This window comes from Oncorhynchus kisutch, linkage group LG13 (genome assembly GCF_002021735.2).
Source record: "Oncorhynchus kisutch isolate 150728-3 linkage group LG13, Okis_V2, whole genome shotgun sequence".
Lineage (NCBI taxonomy): Eukaryota > Metazoa > Chordata > Actinopteri > Salmoniformes > Salmonidae > Oncorhynchus > Oncorhynchus kisutch.
The window spans coordinates 64,087,862-64,106,410 of record NC_034186.2 but is presented as its reverse complement, the minus strand read 5'-3'; the positions used below and the strand labels follow the sequence as shown (position 1 = coordinate 64,106,410).

Sequence of the window (18,549 nt, the reverse complement as noted above, 5' to 3'; positions counted from 1 at the left end):
TCAGTTAACAAAGTCAGTTAACAAAGTCAGTTCACAAAGGAAATGACTTATGTAAGGAGAGACTTGTATAGTCTGCTCAGAAATAGCTGTCTGCTTCTTTTTTTATGACGCTATAGTGTATTTGAATAACTGGAACAAAGGTAAAATGACTTGTAGCATCTCAGTTTATGAATAGTAGTGTGGTATTATTGGTTTATAACAGTTTGTAACAATACGTCAGGTGAATGTGTAACTGAGAGACCCTGGTCTCACTTTATAATCTTACTTCCTTATTTCATGCTCAACTGATTGTGAAAACAGAATTCTTTCAACTCATTCTCAGAGACCAAATCTAGAGCACAAGTTGCAGTGTCATCCACTGTAGGGTGTTCCATTAGACCATTGTCACTTTACAATACAATACAACTTTATTGTTCAATATAAGTTAACAAAAAGAGAATATACGTCAATAAAATAGAGATGGTAAATTACTTCAGTGATGTGTGTCTTTTGTAAGACTTAATGTAGCACTGAACACCTTCTGTATGTGGGGGAGCCGTTTTCTGTGCTTTTCTTAAAAAGCCTTGCCCTTTAGCCTTCCCTTCTGTTTTCTGTGGGAGCTCTCATAGGGTAACAGAGTTTAAGTGTTTCAGTGTCTGTCCATAGGGTGAGGAAAAGATCTGATCTCATTGGGGCCTTCAAGATGGATCCTCTATACCTGAAACATGATCATCAAGAGTCAGGTAGATATTTTTACACTGACAATAGTCTGTATTGACATCACTTTTTGTGTTATTCCCAATCTATTAGGTTTAAATTTGGTAAATCTAGCAATAGTCTCATCAGCCTATTTACAGTATAGTGGTTTAATTTGATCAAGTGCAGATGATGTCTGGAGTCCCTGTAATGTAATGGGATGTGAATGGTGTTAGTGTGAGAGCCCAGTACATCGCATCATGGATCTGAGGGTCTGTCGGCTTACTCACCTCACAATCCTGCTGGCTTTAGGCTTGCTAATAAACCCAAGGTGGATGAACTAATACTCACCACCATAGCCCCATGTTTTATATGGCTAGGAAGTGTGTGTGTGTGTACGTGTGGAAACGTGTGTGCATATGCTCGAGTGTGTGTGTGTGCAAACGTGTGTGTGTGTGCATGTGTTCATGTACTGTAGTTGCACTGTATGTTTGTGTGTGCTTGTGTTAGAGCTAATACAATAAAGCGTCCAAACGCTCTCCTAATAACACGCCTTACACAATATGTCACTCTAAAACAATCCAATTCAATTACCGATGTCCCTCACGTCCTCCCAACAAAACATTTGCACTGTAATAGTCCACTAATGGTCCTGTTGCATCGCTGCCTGCCAGTGTTAGCCAGTGACAGAGTGTCACCCATCTTAGATGCAGATGTAGTCTGTGTCCCAATTGGAACCCTATTCCTTAGATTTTGGACTCTATGGGCCCTGGTCAAAGTAGTGCACTATGTAGGGAATACAATGCCATTTGGGACGCAGTTACACAGCACAAGAGTCTGCCTCTGGCAGGCTGCAGCTGTGCCTGAAGCCTCCTCCTTAATTGGACTGACAGAAAGACAAAAGACTGGCCAACCTCTCCTCACAGAGGGAGGCTGCTCACAGTAAGGCCACTGCTCCCCCAGCTCCAGCTCAATGAAATTACAGGTTATTGCCACTGCAACAGGGCTTTTCTACTGTATGTGGAGGCAATGAGAGAGAGAGCGAGAGAGAGAGACTTGATCTGGCAATGTTAAAATCTGTTTTCCATGCCAATAAAGCCCTTGAATTTAATTTGAGAGAGAGAGAGAGAGAGAGAGAGAGAGAGAGAGAGAGAGAGAGAGAGAGAGAGAGAGAGAGAGAGAGAGAGAGAGAGAGAGAGAGAGAGAGAGAGAGAGAGAGAGAGAGAGAGAGAGAGAGAGAGAGAGAGAGAGAGAGAGAGAGAGAGAGAGAGAGAGAGAGAGAGAGAGAGAACACACACGAGAGGGAGGGAGGGAGAGAGAGAGAGAGAGAACACACGAGAGGGAGAGAGAGAGAACACGAGAGAGAGAGAGAGGGAGGGAGAGAGAGAGAGAGAGAGAGAGGGAGGGAGGGAGGGAGGAGGGAGAGAGAGAGAGAGAGAACACACGAGAGGGAGAGAGAGAGAACACGAGAGAGAGAGAGAGGGAGGGAGAGAGAGAGAGAGGGAGGGAGGGAGGGAGGGAGGGAGGGGAGGGAGGGAGGGAGGGAGGGAGAGAGAGAGAGAGAGAGGGAGAGAGGGAGAGAGGGAGGGAGGGAGGGAGGGAGGGAGGGAGGGAGGGAGGGAGGGAGGGAGGGAGGAGAGAGAGAGAGAGAGAGAGAGAGAGAGAGAGAGAGAGAGAGAGAGAGAGAGAGAGAGAGAGAGAGAGAGAGAGAGAGAGAGAGAGAGAGAGAGAGAGAGAGAGAGAGAGAGAGAGAGAGAGAGAGAGAGAGAGAGAGAGAGAGAGAGAGAGAGAGAGAGAGAGAGGCTATAATGATTTGGTATAAAGCTCAGCGATGGTAACAACATTCCATAATATGCTAATAACTATGGTATAGACTGGCTGTGAATTGCTAATAGTATAATTACTCATCTGTTTATTTACAGGGCTGGTCACAGATTACAGGGTAAGCTGAATGGTTATCGATTATCATTATATTCTGTCTATGTGTAAGCGTGACGCCGGATGTCATATCAGAGGAGTTCATTCTGTTTGCTCCACTAACCCTAACCCACTTATCCCCCTCTGCCTCACACTACCCCACAGCACTGGCAGATTCCACTGGGCCGAAGGTTCCGCTCTCTCAAGATGTGGTTTGTGTTCCGGATGTATGGGCTCAAAGGCCTTCAGGACTACATCCGTAAGGTAACAGCAAAGCAGAGAAACAGCTTTGGTTCCCTTCCCTTCCTCTGTCTGTCAATCAAATCAGCCTGGTCTGTGTCTATCTAGTTCTATCGGTAAATGAACCAACAGCAGCAGCAGCAACACATAAGGCCTCCAGCCATACACTGAGGCATACTGCAGTGTACTCTCCAGTACTCTGCTGCCTGTGACTGGAACGAATTGCAAAAATCGCTGAAGTTGGAGACTTATCTCCCTCACCAACTTCAAACATCAGCTATCTGAGCAGCTAACCGATCGCTGCAGCTGTACATAGTCTATTGGTAAATATCCCACCCTTTTCACCTACCTCATCCCCATACTGTTTTTATTTATTTACTTTTCTGCTCTTCTGCACACCAATATCTCTACCTATACATGACCATCTGATCATTTATCACTCCAGTGTTAATCTGCAAAATTGTAATTATTTGCCTACCTCCTCATGCCTTTTGCACACATTGTATATAGACCCCCCTTTGTTTTCTACTGTGTTATTGACTTGTTAATTGTTTACTCCATGTGTAACTCTTTGTTGTCTGCTCACACTGCTATGCTTTATCTTGGCCAGGTCGCAGTTGCAAATGAGAACTTGTTCTCAACTAGCCTACCTGGTTAAATAAAGGTGAAATAAAAAATAAAAAATAAAATTAATCTACTGTCTATATTAGATAGAACAACTCCAGTAAAGCATGTTTGTAATCAATCATATGTAGGCTACAGTTGTCTTTTTACAAAACAGTGCTATTCAACAAGTTGACCATTGACTACTGTAGGTCAGATTACATAGAAATGTCTCTGTATGGGGCTTTTGCTGTCCTCTTGGTACAGCAGCATGCAGTTTCTGAATAGACATACAAACAGTAGAGTAATTATAGTGGACACACACGGACCATTAAACCTCATAGTGGTGGTGACCTACTGGCTGGGAATGAGGAAGTGGAGTGGTCAGCTAATAATCACAGTTAGGACCGGAGTTTTGGCCTCATTAATGACTGAGTTGGCATTGGAGTTATTACTAATAGCCCTGTCCTGGCTGTTCTCACTCAGACTTTGGTTACAAATACTGTACATCATGATGTACTACTGTGCAATTGTGATTACATGCAATGATGCACGTTTCGGTTCTCATTAAGCATTCAATGCCACACACAGATTAGTGAATGAATGACATGTTTGATCCTGTGGTGAATAAGAGTTTGAACAGGGTGAGCTGAAATAGGACATGGTATTTAGCTTGGAGGTTTCCCTCCAAGGAAGGTTGGACTATTTCATGGTTATTTTCTTCAGATTTCCGGGCGTCTTTGTACAAACATTAAAGTACATACTGACATAGCCCAAAGGCCGGCAGAAGGCGATATTGAGTTGTTTCATTTTATCATCCAAAGGGAATCTATGCAACCGGCTATACATTCATATCCCCTGTGGACTGGTTCGTACATAAAACATTCTCCATTCAGGCTGCAAAGGCATCGATTTGCTTCTTAACTTGATATAATGTTGAGAAGGCATAAAAAAACGGGGGATATAAGCATACTTACTTTATGAAACACCATTTCCCACCACCATGCTAGTGGCTAATTGCAATTCCCGGATGTTGTGAATCGCGTTCAGCCAATCAGGTTGCAGCCTACTGTTGTTTACCATTGGTCTGAACACTGTACGCAATGTCAGGAAGTAGCATTAGCCACCATTTTGTTGCCACTAAATCAAGTTAAAATGGAAATTGATGCCTTTGCAGCCTGAATGGAGATTGTTTTATGTACTAACCGGTCCACGGGGATACAAATATATAGCCGGCTGGATACTGTATATCATCTTTGGACAGTCACCATCTGCCAGCCTTTGGGCTAATACTGACCTTTCTATGACTAGATTCATTGTCAAAGAGCTTGTGCTTTTCCGTACTAAGACTGAAATATATCTGGTTCCATGGGCATACTAAACAACAATGCATTTTCTGCTCGATTCAGTGAGTTGTATGGATAGGGCTATGTGCTTTAATGTTGTTCTAGTATTTTCACATGTCTAACAGTTGTCATCACATTAACCCTTTGATTGAGAATGGAGCCTTTCTCCAGGGTAAATGAACATGAAAGACAATGTATGGTTTCAGCATTTGCTGAAGGTATATTACAACAGCCAGCTAGCTAGCTGCTGTAAGGACACCACCCTATAGGAAAAATAATAATAATAATAAGTTACTAGGCTGCCACCTAGTGTCCATATCAAGAAGTTCACCGTAACGCATTTCCATCAGCACCACCTCAGACTTCAGTGGAAGGCTGTCTGAGTATGAATGAATGACTGTCTCTCTGCCTTCACAGCATGTGGAGTTGGCCAAAGAGTTTGAGAGCCTGGTTCGCGCTGACCAGCGCTTTGAGATCAGTGCAGACGTCGTCTTGGGGCTGGTCTGCTTTAGACTAAAGGTAAGACATTTCAGCCAACTGTGAATGTTAGTTCAGGACATGATCATCAAACATTCATAAACTATCTTTGGACTGGAATAGACTAAAATTATTTATCGTTAGGTCTATGGTATAGTATAGTTTTAGTTCACATTGCCGGCATACATTTATTTACATTTTTTTAAAGTATTTGACTATTGTTACATCCTAAATGGCACACTATTCCCTATATACTGCACTACTTTTTTTACCAGAGCCCAATGGGATATATAGGTAATAGGGTGCACTATATAGGGAATAGGGTGCTATTTGGGAGGCAAACTATCTTACCTTTCCTCCTAAAAGGGCTCCAACGAGGTGAACGAGACCTTGCTGAAGAGGATCAACAATGGCAGGAAGATCCACCTGGTGCCGTGCCAGCTGTCTGGTCAGTTTGTGCTGCGCTTCGCCGTCTGCGCCCGCACCACCGAGTCACGTCACATCCGCGAGGCCTGGCGACTCATCACACAGCTGGCCGAAGAGGTCATGCAGGAGCTGCCCCACTGACCATCCACATTGACTAGACAGGCTGGGTTGGACCAGGAGCTGTAAGTATCAAGTATTTTAGAGTAAGAGTGCAGGTCTAGGATCAGGTCCCCCCTTGTCCATTCATTAAAATATAAAAGACAAAATTGATCCTAGAAGCGGATCTTAGATCAGCACTCCTACTCTGAGATGCTTGATGAATAAGGGCCCTAACCCCACCTGACCATGGCTGGTATTCAAAAAGTGTCTCAGAGTAGGAGTGTCCATGTTATCTTATTTCTTGTGAAGTAAAAGGCTAAAGTGATCCTAGTTCAGCACTCCTACTCTGAGATGCTATATGAATACAGGCCTGGATCTCACTCAATGGAGGCTGCTGAAGGGAGGACGGCTCATAATAATGGCTGAAACGGAGCGAATGGAATGGCATCAAACCATGTGTTTGATACCATTCTACCGATGCCGCTCCAGTCATTACCACGAGCCCATCCTCCCTAATTGAGGTGGCACCAACCTCCTGTGATCTCACTGTGTTTACATCATCAGCATACTGTAACTGCAGCCCTTTCTCTTTGCTGTCTCATCCCATGTGTGTATTTATATGTGTGGTTGTATGTGAATCTGTGAATTTGTGTTGGTGAGTGTGACTAAATTAAAGGTGCGTATGTGAGTGAAGCAAATCATATCCAGATGTTAAGGTTTTGCCTGATAGGTTACTGTAGTGTAGGGTTTACTGACAATACTCAAGCATGTGTTCTATGTAAAACCAGACTGACTGAGTTCTGCTCTGACTCCACACCAGTATGCTAAATGAGAGAGGCCAGGCTAGAGACGGGCACCACCCCCCTCAGGGCTCTGTGTATGCCCCACCTGCTCCTACAACCCCTCTCCACCCTCACCTACCCTGCCCTGTCCCTTCTCAACCAACTGTTCATCCAAATCACTTTAGAGAAAGGCCAGCATGCTAAAAATACAGGCAATGACTTAGTATGTGGGGCTTTATCCTGCCTGAGGTTTATCCAGGCTCTGGTCACTCAGCTGTGTTTACCTGCTCTAGTGGAGTGATTAGTAGAGGTATTCAATTCAGTACAACATTATTTATCCCCTTAGGGGCATATTGATTAAAACATTGGGATAGTGTAGGTCCCTAAAACAAGATTGCACATTATACATGTTCACAATTCAAAACATTTAAGAGTCAGAAAACATTATGGTTTGGCACCATTATACAGTAAGTAGAGATAGACACAGTTCGTATCCCACAAGGTTTGAGCTGTTCACTGTTTTCATGAAGCCAAAAAAAATTAACAGCATGTTGAGATTTTGCCAAAGAGAGAAACGGTTATCTTATACCAGAAAAACAGATATCTTATACCAGAGACACAGGTATCTTATACCAGAGACACAGGTATCTTATACCAGAGACACAGGTATCTTATACAAGAGACACAGGTATCTTATACAAGAGACACAGGTATCTTATACAAGAGACACAGGTATCTTATACAAGAGACACAGGTATCTTATACAAGAGACACAGGTATCTTATACTAGAGACACAGGTATCTTATACAAGAGACACAGGTATCTTATACAAGAGACACAGGTATCTTATACAAGAGACACAGGTATCTTATACAAGAGACACAGGTATCTTATACAAGAGACACAGGTATCTTATACCAGATAAACGGGTAGCTTATATCAGAGTTGTGGCCATTCCCATTTCAATTCAGTCAATTCTGAAAGTAAACTAAAATTCTAATTCCAAAATGTTCTCAGAGAAACATTGAGCAAAAATGTTTAACTTTCTAATCGACTGAATAGAAAAGGAATTGACCCCAAACCTGTTTCATAAGCAGTTTTGTCCTGAACATCATAATAACCCATGAGACACATGATGAGACAAATAAGAGCTCTTATGGGAGCATCAGTTAAAACACTTCCTGTAAGCTTTTGCCCTGCATGAATAAAATATACAGACAGCAGTTAATGTCTCAGTTGATTTGAAGAGACACAAAAACAATATGTACCTAGCTTCACTTAATGCCCTCAGCAGTAGCAGTGAGCCAAGGAGGAATTGACTTGAGAGGGTCTCTCCTTAAGAAGGTAATATGAATGTGTTTCAAATGTGTACTCTACTGTATGCACATCATATGATGTTTCTGTTGTGCTGTTGGATAAACAAACCAGTTGAATTAGATTAGACCTTTAAGCTGCGATTCCCAGCATGTCATGGAGTCACTCAAAATAAATTAACTAAGTAATCAAGAGATAAAATAGATAAATAGATAAAATATCTCTGTCCCTGGTTTGATTCACAAGTCAAGTGTGCCTTTTGAATGAGGGATGGAGGGGTGTGTGTGTGTAGAATATGTGTAGTGGTGTCTTTTTGTCTCTTCTGTGTCTGTGTTTACTTGATATAACCAGCAGTGGGCTGACTGCTTCAGTCTCACACTGGGGGGAAATTGTATTGTTAACTTGATCATCTCTTACCTGGCGATAAGGTGGTAGTGCAATCCTATGTTTTTTGAAGGAGGTAAACCTTAAGCATAGCTGTATTCTTTTATATGCTTTGAGTGGCTTTGTAGCTTCCTGCTACTTATCTGCCTCGTGGCATCATTGTACTGTCCTCTTTACACAACAAAATAAATGTGTTTGTGATGTATATTTGAGTATGTCATACTTTCACATTGGATTGGAAAGGTCCATTGGTACCCACAAATGATTATGTATGATTAGCCTATTTAAACTAAATGAGTACTATCACACCATTGCAAATACAATATTGGTGCGACGCCCTGGTAAACCACTAGATGGCAGCATTGTCCTAGTCCAGCGACGGTTGGAGCAGTAAAACCACAGATAGAACAATGAGACCGGTAATTCACCGGATGTATAAATGTGAAGCATCTGCTTGGCGTTTCCACTCACTACGGAATACAATAGTGAGAGGAAGCCCACTGGCCGGTTGTGGGAGAAGATGGAACGAGATGAATTTTGGGCGACATTCTGCACATAGTTCCCAAAACTAGAATGTGTTGTGAACAGAGTGGACTAAATTGTTTAGAAGGAATGCAAAGGTGGAATTGAGTTATTGCACAAGCGCACTTCAGAGGAGACAATCCGGAAATATGCAGATACATGTGAGAACGCGCCAATAGGATCTCACTAGCTCGTGCTCGGCTCTGCCTACCTCCTTACTTGTTCGGCCCACTATGACTAATTTGTTACCATTGAAAAGGACAGGCGGTGGTCTATCTTGGTTTAGTTATAATAATCTTTGGTAAAACCTTCAGCTAAAAAGCCTAACATACAAATTCTGCATCCGTATTGGCACCATATTCCCTACATAGTATTGCACTAAATAGGGAATGGGTGTAATTTGGGATGTACACCCAGGTTCCAAACAGGCCCACCAGGGGAGCCCAACAACCAGATCTGGTCTGTATTGAAAAGCAGCTCTGGGATCTGTCACAAACAAGTGCCAGTACCTTATTCAATGGTGCAGGGGTACTGGAGTTGTTGAGGTGGGTTTATACATAAAAAGTGACTGGTAGTAGGAGTATATAAATACTTATGGTAGTATACTAATGATAATATATACAGTGCCTTCGGAGAGTATTCAGACCCCTTGAAGGGTGACAAAAAAATGACAAAGAGAAAACAAGTTTTTGAAAATGTTGCAAATGTATAAAAAATAAATGAAACAGAAATACCTTATTTACACAAGTATTCAGACCCTTTGCTATGTTGCATCCAGTTGCATCCTGTTTCCATTGAGCATCCTTGAGATGTTTCTACAACTTGATTGGAGTCCACCTGTGGTACATTTAATTTATTGGACATGACTTGGAAAGACATACACCTTTCTATATAAGGTCACAGTTGATACTGCATGTCAGAGCAAAGACCAAGCCATGAGGTCGAAGGAATTGTTCGTATAGCTCAATATTGTGTTGAGGCACAGATCTGGGGAAGGGTACCAAAACATTTCTGCAGCATTGAATGTCCCCACCTTCATTCTTAAATGGAAGAAGTTTGGAACCACCAAGGCTCTTCCTAAAGCTAGCCGCCAGGCCAAACTGAGCATTCAGGGGAGAAGGACCTTGGTCGGGGAGGTGACCAAGAACCCAATGGTTGCTCTGACAGAGCTCCAGAGTTCCTCTGTGGAGATGGGAGACCCTTCCAGAAGGGCAACCATCTCTGCAGCACTCCACCAATCAGACCTTATGGTAGATTGGCCAGACGGAAGCCACTCCTCAGTAAAAGGCACATGACAGTCCGTTTGGAGTTTGACAAAAGGCACCTAAAGACTCTCAGACCATGAGAAACAAGATTCTCTGGTCTGTCGAAACCAAGATTGAACTCTTTGGCTTGAATGCCAAGCATTACGTCTGGAGGAAACCTGGCACCATACCTATGGAGAAGAATGGTGGTGGCAGCATCATGCTGTGAAGGTGTTTTTCAGTGGCAGTGACTGGGAGACTAGTCAGGATCGAGGCAAAGATGAACAGAGAAAAGTACAGAGAGATCCTTGATGAAAACCAGTTCCAGAGCGCTCAGGACCTCAGACTGAGGCAAAGGTTCACCTTCAACTGGACAACAACTCTAAGCAGACAGCCAAGACAACGCAGGAGTTGCTTCGGGACAAGTCTCTGAATGTCCTTGAGTGTCCTAGCCAGAGCCCGGACTTGAACCCGATCGAACATCTCTGGAGAGACCTGAAGATAGCTGTGCAACAATGCTCCCCATCCAACCTGACAGAGCCTGAGAGGATCTGCAGAGAAGAATGGGATAAACTCCTCAAATGCAGGTGTGCCAAGCTTATAGCATCATACCCAAGAAGACTCAATGATGTAAACGTTGCCAAAGGTGCTTCAACAAAGTACTGAGTAAAGGGTCTGAATACTCATGTAAATGTGATATTTCAGTTTTTTTTTTTTATAAATTTGAAGAAAAAAATTCAGGCTGTTTTTGCTTTGTCATTATGGGGTATTGTGTGTAGATTGAGGGGGGAAATTATTTAAGCGATTTTAGAATAAGGCTGTAACCTAACAAAATGTGGAAAAAGTCAAGGGGTCTGAATACTTTCTGAAGGCACTGTACTTGTGAACAGGAGTAATGCTGACTAGTAGCAGGATAAATAGATACATGGTAATGGCAATCAATAATCAAAGAACAGCAGTGTAATGCTGGTAAAAAATCGAATCAATAATAATTTCAGAAACAACGTAGGTGTAAGGAGGTGAAAAGAGTGTCAGTTATCTGTGAGGGTATATGTGTGTGTGCGCGTGTGAGTAGGAGTGACAGTGAAGGTGTGTGTTTGAGTGGGTAGAGACCTGTGGATGGGCATAGAGTCAGTGTGGATAGTCTGTGTGAGAGGGAGAGCAGTAATTGTTAGCCATTTAACAGTCTTATGGCCTGGGGATAGAAGCTGTTTAGGAGCCTTGATGCACCGTTACCACCTGCCAGACGGGAGCATGGAGAACAGTCCATGTCTCGGTTGACTGGAGTCTTTTGCAATTTATCGGGCCTTTCTCAGACACCGCCTGGCATGTACTGTACGTCCTGGATGGTTGGGAGCTCGCCCACACTGATGCTCTGGGCCGTCCGCACCACCCTCTGCCTTTCAGTTGAGGGTGGTGCATTTGCCTTACCAGATGGTGATACAATGCTCTTTAATGTTCTTTAATGTAGTCCATGATCAGCTCCTTGGTCTTAATGACGTTGAGAGAGAGTTTATTGTCCTGGCACCACACTCCCAGGTTTCTGACCTCCGCCCTTAGTGAAACAGAAAGCCCATGTTGTGCGCAGGAAGCTAAACTGCAAGTGATAGATGCAGATGTAAGTTACACACAGCCTTCCAGCATCTACAAAGTTGTATTAAAAACTGTTCCCAATCCCAAATGTCCCCCTAATCCAGCGTTGCCATTTCCCTATTAGACATTGTTAATTGGTAGTAGACTAGATAGATAATGTGTTTCGACACTGTCACAGACCCGAATGGGAAATCATTGCAAGTCATAAGAAGCTAATCTAATTTACAGTCATAGCTATATCGGAGAACCAGCGTATCCTGTTTCAGAGCTTGCGTGTAATGCTTGTGTTGAACTGTGCTTTGATTGCCGTAGTACCACATTGAAATGAGATTAGCACAATGTGCCCCAGTCATTTAATGCTAATGAAGGTTAGTATTTCACAACTTTACATGCAAAGCCTATTGCCTATTGTATTATGTAACATCCTTTAAGGAGAACCTGCTTCAGTAATATATTAGAAGTAAGGCTGAAAGATATACTGCATTATGATGCTGTTATAACAAGAATAATGAACTTGTATAAATAATTATCATAACATGTAATAAAATATTAAACCTGTTAGCATCAAACAGGCTTCTCCCCCAGGTTTTTAAATCATCTACACATGGGGGACATTAGCAACATACTTTCAGATGACTGATTGTATTTAACAGGAGAAAACGGTTCAAATGGGGGTAGATGTCTAGTGGATATCAGACCTAGGTTCAAATAGTATTTCAAATGTTTAAAATACTTATACTGTGTTCGACTGATCTTGCCTGGCGCAATGGAATCATTCAAATCAATGGAATAGTCCTGATTTTGCAAACATCTCCTATCTGGCACACCAGGCAGCCTCAACCAAACTGTCAAAGTATATGAAAAATGATTTGAACCCATATCTGGTGGATATCATGGATGGAATGTGGGCCTACTCCAAACAGACTGTATTTTCTGAGTCATTCCACATTTCTGAGTAGTTTGGTACTTCATGGAATATACAGTTCCCTTTTCTTGTGATACATTGAACTGCTGGCTATCCAATGTTCCTCTATAAATACTGTCTTTGTATTGGGAGACACAAATCATGTACACACAGCAGAGATGTATCTAACAGTCGCATTTGTCTTACATCATTACATACTTTTCAGGAGTTAGTAGGCTACAATGTTAAGATAATGTTGGTAAGGTAACCTAACTTAGATTTGAATTCAGCAATTCTGTCCCATAGCCTGGTATTGTATAGTGTTCCACTGTTTCAATATCTCATAACGTCATTATGAGAAAATAGCATTTTTCAGAAAGACTAATTTGACACCTTAAATGTTGTTCTAGACTGAATTAACTGTTAGAGGCCATTTTAATGGCAGTAGTCTCATAATTCATTGATAGTTGATTCCTAGTGCTGCCGGCCGCAGAGAGACCATATATGATCTGTCGCTTCTCTAATGATCCTCTTTGATTAGCTTATCCTTCTGTTTTCTTTTGTGGCTCCTGACAGTCACCCAACCGAGGATCCAAAGAGCTTTCTGTTCTAATTGATCAGGTCACAAGCAAGACCACATACTATTCACGCTAGTGTCTTCTCCGAATGGGGAGTTTAGTGCACTCTGAGCACATTGAGTTCAATGTCATTCATTTTTGGGTCTATTCCTCTGTGGATTTCAGATGTTGTAAAGCAGTGTTAATGTAGCGAGGTTGATGCCGATGAACTGAGATAGAAGAATTTGAAAAAAAAGGTCAACGGAAAGCCCTGTTACGAAAACAATGCATGGAGCATTTTGTAGTTGCAATGCGATCAAAGCAGATATGTTCCAAAAGGTAAATCACAGATATTCTCAATAGATATTGTTGCAATGTACGTTGCATTTCAGTGCGCAAAGTTGCATTGTTTACTGCAGGCCTTTTCTGTAGGTAGAGCTTGTATTAAAATTGTAAGACAACCGCGTAACTCCTCTTGAGGCAAGACAACGGTTCAGTTTGGGTTAACATTTTGAATAATTATGATAAAACAACTGCAAAAAATGTCTTTACTGTCACAGTGAAAGATGAGCACACACACACACTCCATCAATTTGCGTTGCTAACTGAATTAAAGTTCACAATCTAAAAGACTGATGTTCGCAGGTGCTATTTTTTGTGTGCAGAGCTATGAAGACAGAAATCTTCAGTCAGTATAGGAGATAGTGGAGCCTTGCTAGCTTTCCTGCATCTTCCTCCTAAATCTAATTGTAAGGGGCTGCCTTTCCGCTTTCCTCAGACAAATGGGTGTCAGATCACACTCCCAGTAGCTAAAAATACCCCAGTAAATCTCTCTGCGTGATGAATCACAAATCAAATTCAGTTTGATCATCGGCCCTTGCTTTGTATTGTACTCAGCCTTGGACCGCACACGAGTCTAATGGATTTCAATGCAGGCAGCAGTAGTCTAGTTAGCTGTCTTTGTGTGATACTTTCAACATATTGTTACTGCAGGCTATCAAAGGAAGCCTGTCCAGCCTGCCCTTCTGAGTGCTGTTTGAGGTTTATTTGTCCATTTATCTGTACAGCAGACAACAGCAGCATATGCAGACTCCCTAATGACAGGTCCTTTCTCATGTGGTCTGTGCATTTCCCAGAAGATAAGCCCCACAACATAACGCAGCAAAGCTTCTCGGTTTGCTTACAAATACACTGTTAGGTGCATGTTCAACTGTTTCCATGCGTGTGTGTGTGTGGAGGTGTGTGCATGTATGTGTGCATGTTTTCAACTGTTTCTGTGTGTGTGTGTGGGTGTGGAGGGGGGGTCGTAAGTGTGTGTGAAGCATGCCAAACATATTTGAGTGACAGATTAGTTAACTGTCGCCTCTGACAGCCCCATGGTGAGGCATGTTCATGCTGCTCATAAATGTATCTTTTAGAATGGTTAGAATGGTTACTGTAAAGAGACCATCCGGCTGGAGTGGTGTTAAGGTGCCAAAATACTGGACAAAAGGACTGTAGACAGTTGCAACTGTTTTTTTACATTTTCAAATGAGAATAGAGTAGAAAAAACAAGAAACTTGAAATACCCTGTCCATCAACCAACCAAGGAAGAAACTCCAGCCTTGCACAGGCATGTTAGCAATAGCATGACTGGGAGGCAGCCCAGCTGCTCTCATTACAAATCCGGTGGTTTTTGTGTGGTAATTTGTTGGTGCCGCATTATGTGGTAATGTTTGTGGTAATGGTAAACTGTGTGGTAGCTGTGTACCACTGGTATTTTTTGACTAGGACGATATGGTCCTATGGTACATTTTGGCTAACTACTTGTCCAGTGGTAACTGACACAATAACAATGAGTTTAAACCAATAAAACCTATTGACATAATGTCATTAAAATCATAATGTCATTCAAATTAAAAAATAATTTCTATGTTTTGTAGCAAAAATGCTAGAGAAAGAAGTGTTTCCACTGACATCATCAACCAATTAGTAGGCAATTAGTAGGCAATGCCTACTCACAATTGGTGAAAATCACACAATGCACACCGATTATGTTTTTGGAAGATGTCTTCCTCTATCATTTTAACTACAAAACATAGAAATGCACCATTTTGACATATGTTTATGTTCTGGTGGTGGTGGATATGATGAATATGAAATTGAACAATTATTACGTTTCCCCTTTAACAATGCGAGGCTGCTCTCTGAATTCATGCATCATATCCTGCCATTGTTCCCTTGAGCAAGGCACTTAACCCCATCACAAAGTAATATAACTGCACTGTTAGTTAGGCTACTGTATAAAACACGTGGTCAACCCTCCATCAGCAACCCTCCATCAGGAGCGCTACTCCTGCTTTGATCCAACCCTGAAACACACCCAAGTCTGTTAATCAAGGCCCTTTTGAGCATATCTTTTTTTTTTGAATGTGGTGTGTTAGCGGGAGGCTGTATCAACATTTCAGGTGAACAAAAGAAAGTATATACCACCGTTGGCCAACCTTGCTCCACTGATCCCTGATCTACTGGGTGAGCAGACTTCTATTCCAGCTCAGCAATAGAACACTTGATTATCAACCCATTAGGTTCCATAAGTTGAATCAAGTGTGTGTGTTAGTGCTGGGCTGGAACAGAAGCCTGCACACCCAGCAGACATCCTGGAGTAGGGTTGGCCTGCTCCAGTTGTAATAGGGTTATACATTGTGTCACTTTTAACTGTATATAGCATTTGGTAACATACAATCTTAGAATAAATGTTGCTATCTAGAACCTAAAAGGGTTCCTCCTCTGTCCCCATAGGAGAACCCTTTGAAGAACCCTTTTTGGTCCCAGGTAGAACCCTTTTGGGTTCAATGTAGAACCATTTTCACAGAGGGTTATACATGGAACCCAAAAGGGTTCTACTATGGGGACAGCCGAAGAACCCTTTAGGAACCCCTTTTTTCTAAGAGTGTAGGTATACATATAACCCGGTAAACAAGGATATAGCCTTAGTCTCTTGGGACATTCATTGGGACCTCTTCATCTGAAGACAGGCTTTCATACTGTAGCTCTCCGTATCTGAGGACAGAAAACATCACAAAGAAACAGGCTTCATTATACAAAAATTAGACGGGCACTGAATATTACAATTGCTATTATCTCTCTGTCCTTACTAAGGACTGGAACTGGAGAATCATTTCACAGTGTCCTCCCAGGAAATGACCTGCCTATCCAGTAGCCTACTCTCTCCCTTTTCTGACAGCTGGAGCTGCAGTCCTTTCACCCTCTTCCATGGCATCTGCATTGCATTTGTGGCTTGTGGTTTTACCTTACAATTCTAAGAACATCAAGTTAACTAGCTAATAGGAAGTTAGCTAGCTGATGATATTTAATTCACTTAGCTCCACAGTAAAGTTAGCTAGCTAGCAGCTCATACACAGTGGCCTATCTTTTTGCTTTACTTTCTCTATCAGGATATTACAGCATTGGTTCTACTCTACACTCTTAACAGTAAATGTGCCTGGAATAAATTTTTGTAGTTAAAAAATTGCCACACCAGTGGAACCTTTCCAGGTCAAAAAGGTTCCACGAGGAACCACCCTGAGAAGGGTCTTCAAGGAACCTCTGTGTAAAAGTACAAACCGCAAGCTTTTTGTGTTGGGAGAGATTAAATGTTTAACCTTTTTAATAATATATTGTAGAGGCGGTAGCCTATCAGAAGATTGGAGGCATAGCTTTCAGGAGGTTACTTTTGGTTAGAGTAAATGCCATTCCTGTTCAACATGTTAAGCTTGTACACGGCAAATGTCTATGACCTTGAATATTTATACATGATAGATATTCCAATATAATATTAATAAGGTTGCTAATTACATATTGTCTTAAAATGGTAATTATTCCAATTTAAGGATTTGCATAAGCTCTTGACGAATTCATAAGAGTGTAGAGTAGAACCAATGCTGTAATATCTCATACCGTCCCTGGGAGGGGTGTGTCACCTGAGTGGGTTGAGTCACTGATGTGATCATCCTGTCTAGGTTGGCGCCCCCCCCCCTTGGGTTGTGCCGTGGTGGAGATCTTTGTTGGCTAAACTCAGCCTTGTCTCAGGATGGTAAATTGGTGGTTGAAGATATCCCTCTAGTGGTGTGGGGGCTGTGCTTTGGCAAAGTGGTTGGGGTTATATCCTTCCTGTTTGGCACTGTCCTGGGGTGTCCTCGGATGGGGCCACAGTGTCTCCTGACCACTCCTGTCTCAGCCTCCAGTATTTTTGCTGCAGTAGTTTATGTGTCGGTGGGCTAGGGTCAGTTTGTTATATCTGGAGTACTTCTCCTGTCCTATTCGGTGTCCTGTGTGAATTTAAGTGTGCTCTCTCTAATTCTCTCTTTCTCTCTTTCTTTCTCTCTCTGGGAGGACCTGAGCCCTAGGACCATGCCTCAGGACTACCTGACATGATGACTCCTTGCTGTCCTCAGTCCACCTGGCCGTGCTGCTGCTCCAGTTTCAACTGTTCTGCCTTATTATTATTGGACCATGCTGGTCATTTATGAACATTTGAACATCTTGGCCATGTTCTATTATAATCTCCACCCGGCACAGCCAGAAGAGGACTGGCCACCCCACATAGCCTGGTTCCTCTCTAGGTTTCTTCCTAGGTTTTGGCCTTTCTAGGGAGTTTTTCCTAGCCACCGTGCTTCTACACCTGCATTGCTTGCTGTTTGGGGTTTTAGGCTGGGTTTCTGTACAGCACTTTGAGATATCAGCTGATGTACGAAGGGCTATATAAATACATTTGATTTGATTTGATACATCCTAGTAGGCCTCAATGAATCTACAAAACTGTCAGTGTTCAACCTCAAAATGCAATGACAATACAACATAACAGATGAACAGGAATGGAATTGACCAAAAAATGTCTATCTGTAAGCCACGATCCTACTAAGCCACACCTCCAGTCCAGGGTTCCTCCAGGAACCATTTGCTACAGGAACCCATCAACCAACCAAAGGTGCAAATATGAACAAGTGACTAGCAATGGTTCCTTGAGGAACTCCAGGGGTTCATAGAGGATCTCCAGGGTTCCTCGAGTCACCACAAATTTTAAGAGTGTACTGTACTGTATGTTAAATAGGCCGGGTTGATTCACCTCACCTGTGTCGGATGGTAAAACGAAACTTTCTACAGTGCACCCGATATTGGGTCGAATCCTAACGCTCCATGCATTGTTTTCTTCACTGGGCTTTCCGTAGACCTTTGCATTAAGTCCTCTGCCGATCAACTGTAAATATTTAACTCAGGTCGTTATTGCAAAAGAGAATGTGTTCTCAGTGACTTACCTAGTTAAATAAAGGCTGTTGTGTGGTAGATTATCTCTATTGTCTATTTCTCCTAATATAAGTTCAACAAACATCCCACCGCTTTCTTGATATTGGTCTTCTCAGATGGGAGGGGCCTCTGTTGGGTGTTGCTGGCCTGTGCTTGAGGCCCCTCCCTCTTGTTAGGCT

The 18,549-nt window shown here is 42.4% G+C and overlaps 1 protein-coding gene across 1 annotated transcript in view; it reads left to right on the top strand.

Moving 5' to 3' along the window:
- LOC109901920 (aromatic-L-amino-acid decarboxylase-like) overlaps positions 1-8,469 on the top strand; it is a 34,568-nt gene extending 26,099 nt beyond the window's left edge. The window contains exons 10-14 of the mRNA XM_031786904.1: positions 646-722; positions 2,598-2,617; positions 2,758-2,856; positions 5,199-5,300; positions 5,625-8,469. Of these exons, the coding sequence (XP_031642764.1) occupies positions 646-722; positions 2,598-2,617; positions 2,758-2,856; positions 5,199-5,300; positions 5,625-5,825 (499 nt within the window). The 3' untranslated portion in view covers positions 5,826-8,469. The remainder of the gene's footprint in view (positions 1-645; positions 723-2,597; positions 2,618-2,757; positions 2,857-5,198; positions 5,301-5,624) is intronic.
- The last annotated feature ends 10,080 nt before the right edge of the window (positions 8,470-18,549 follow it).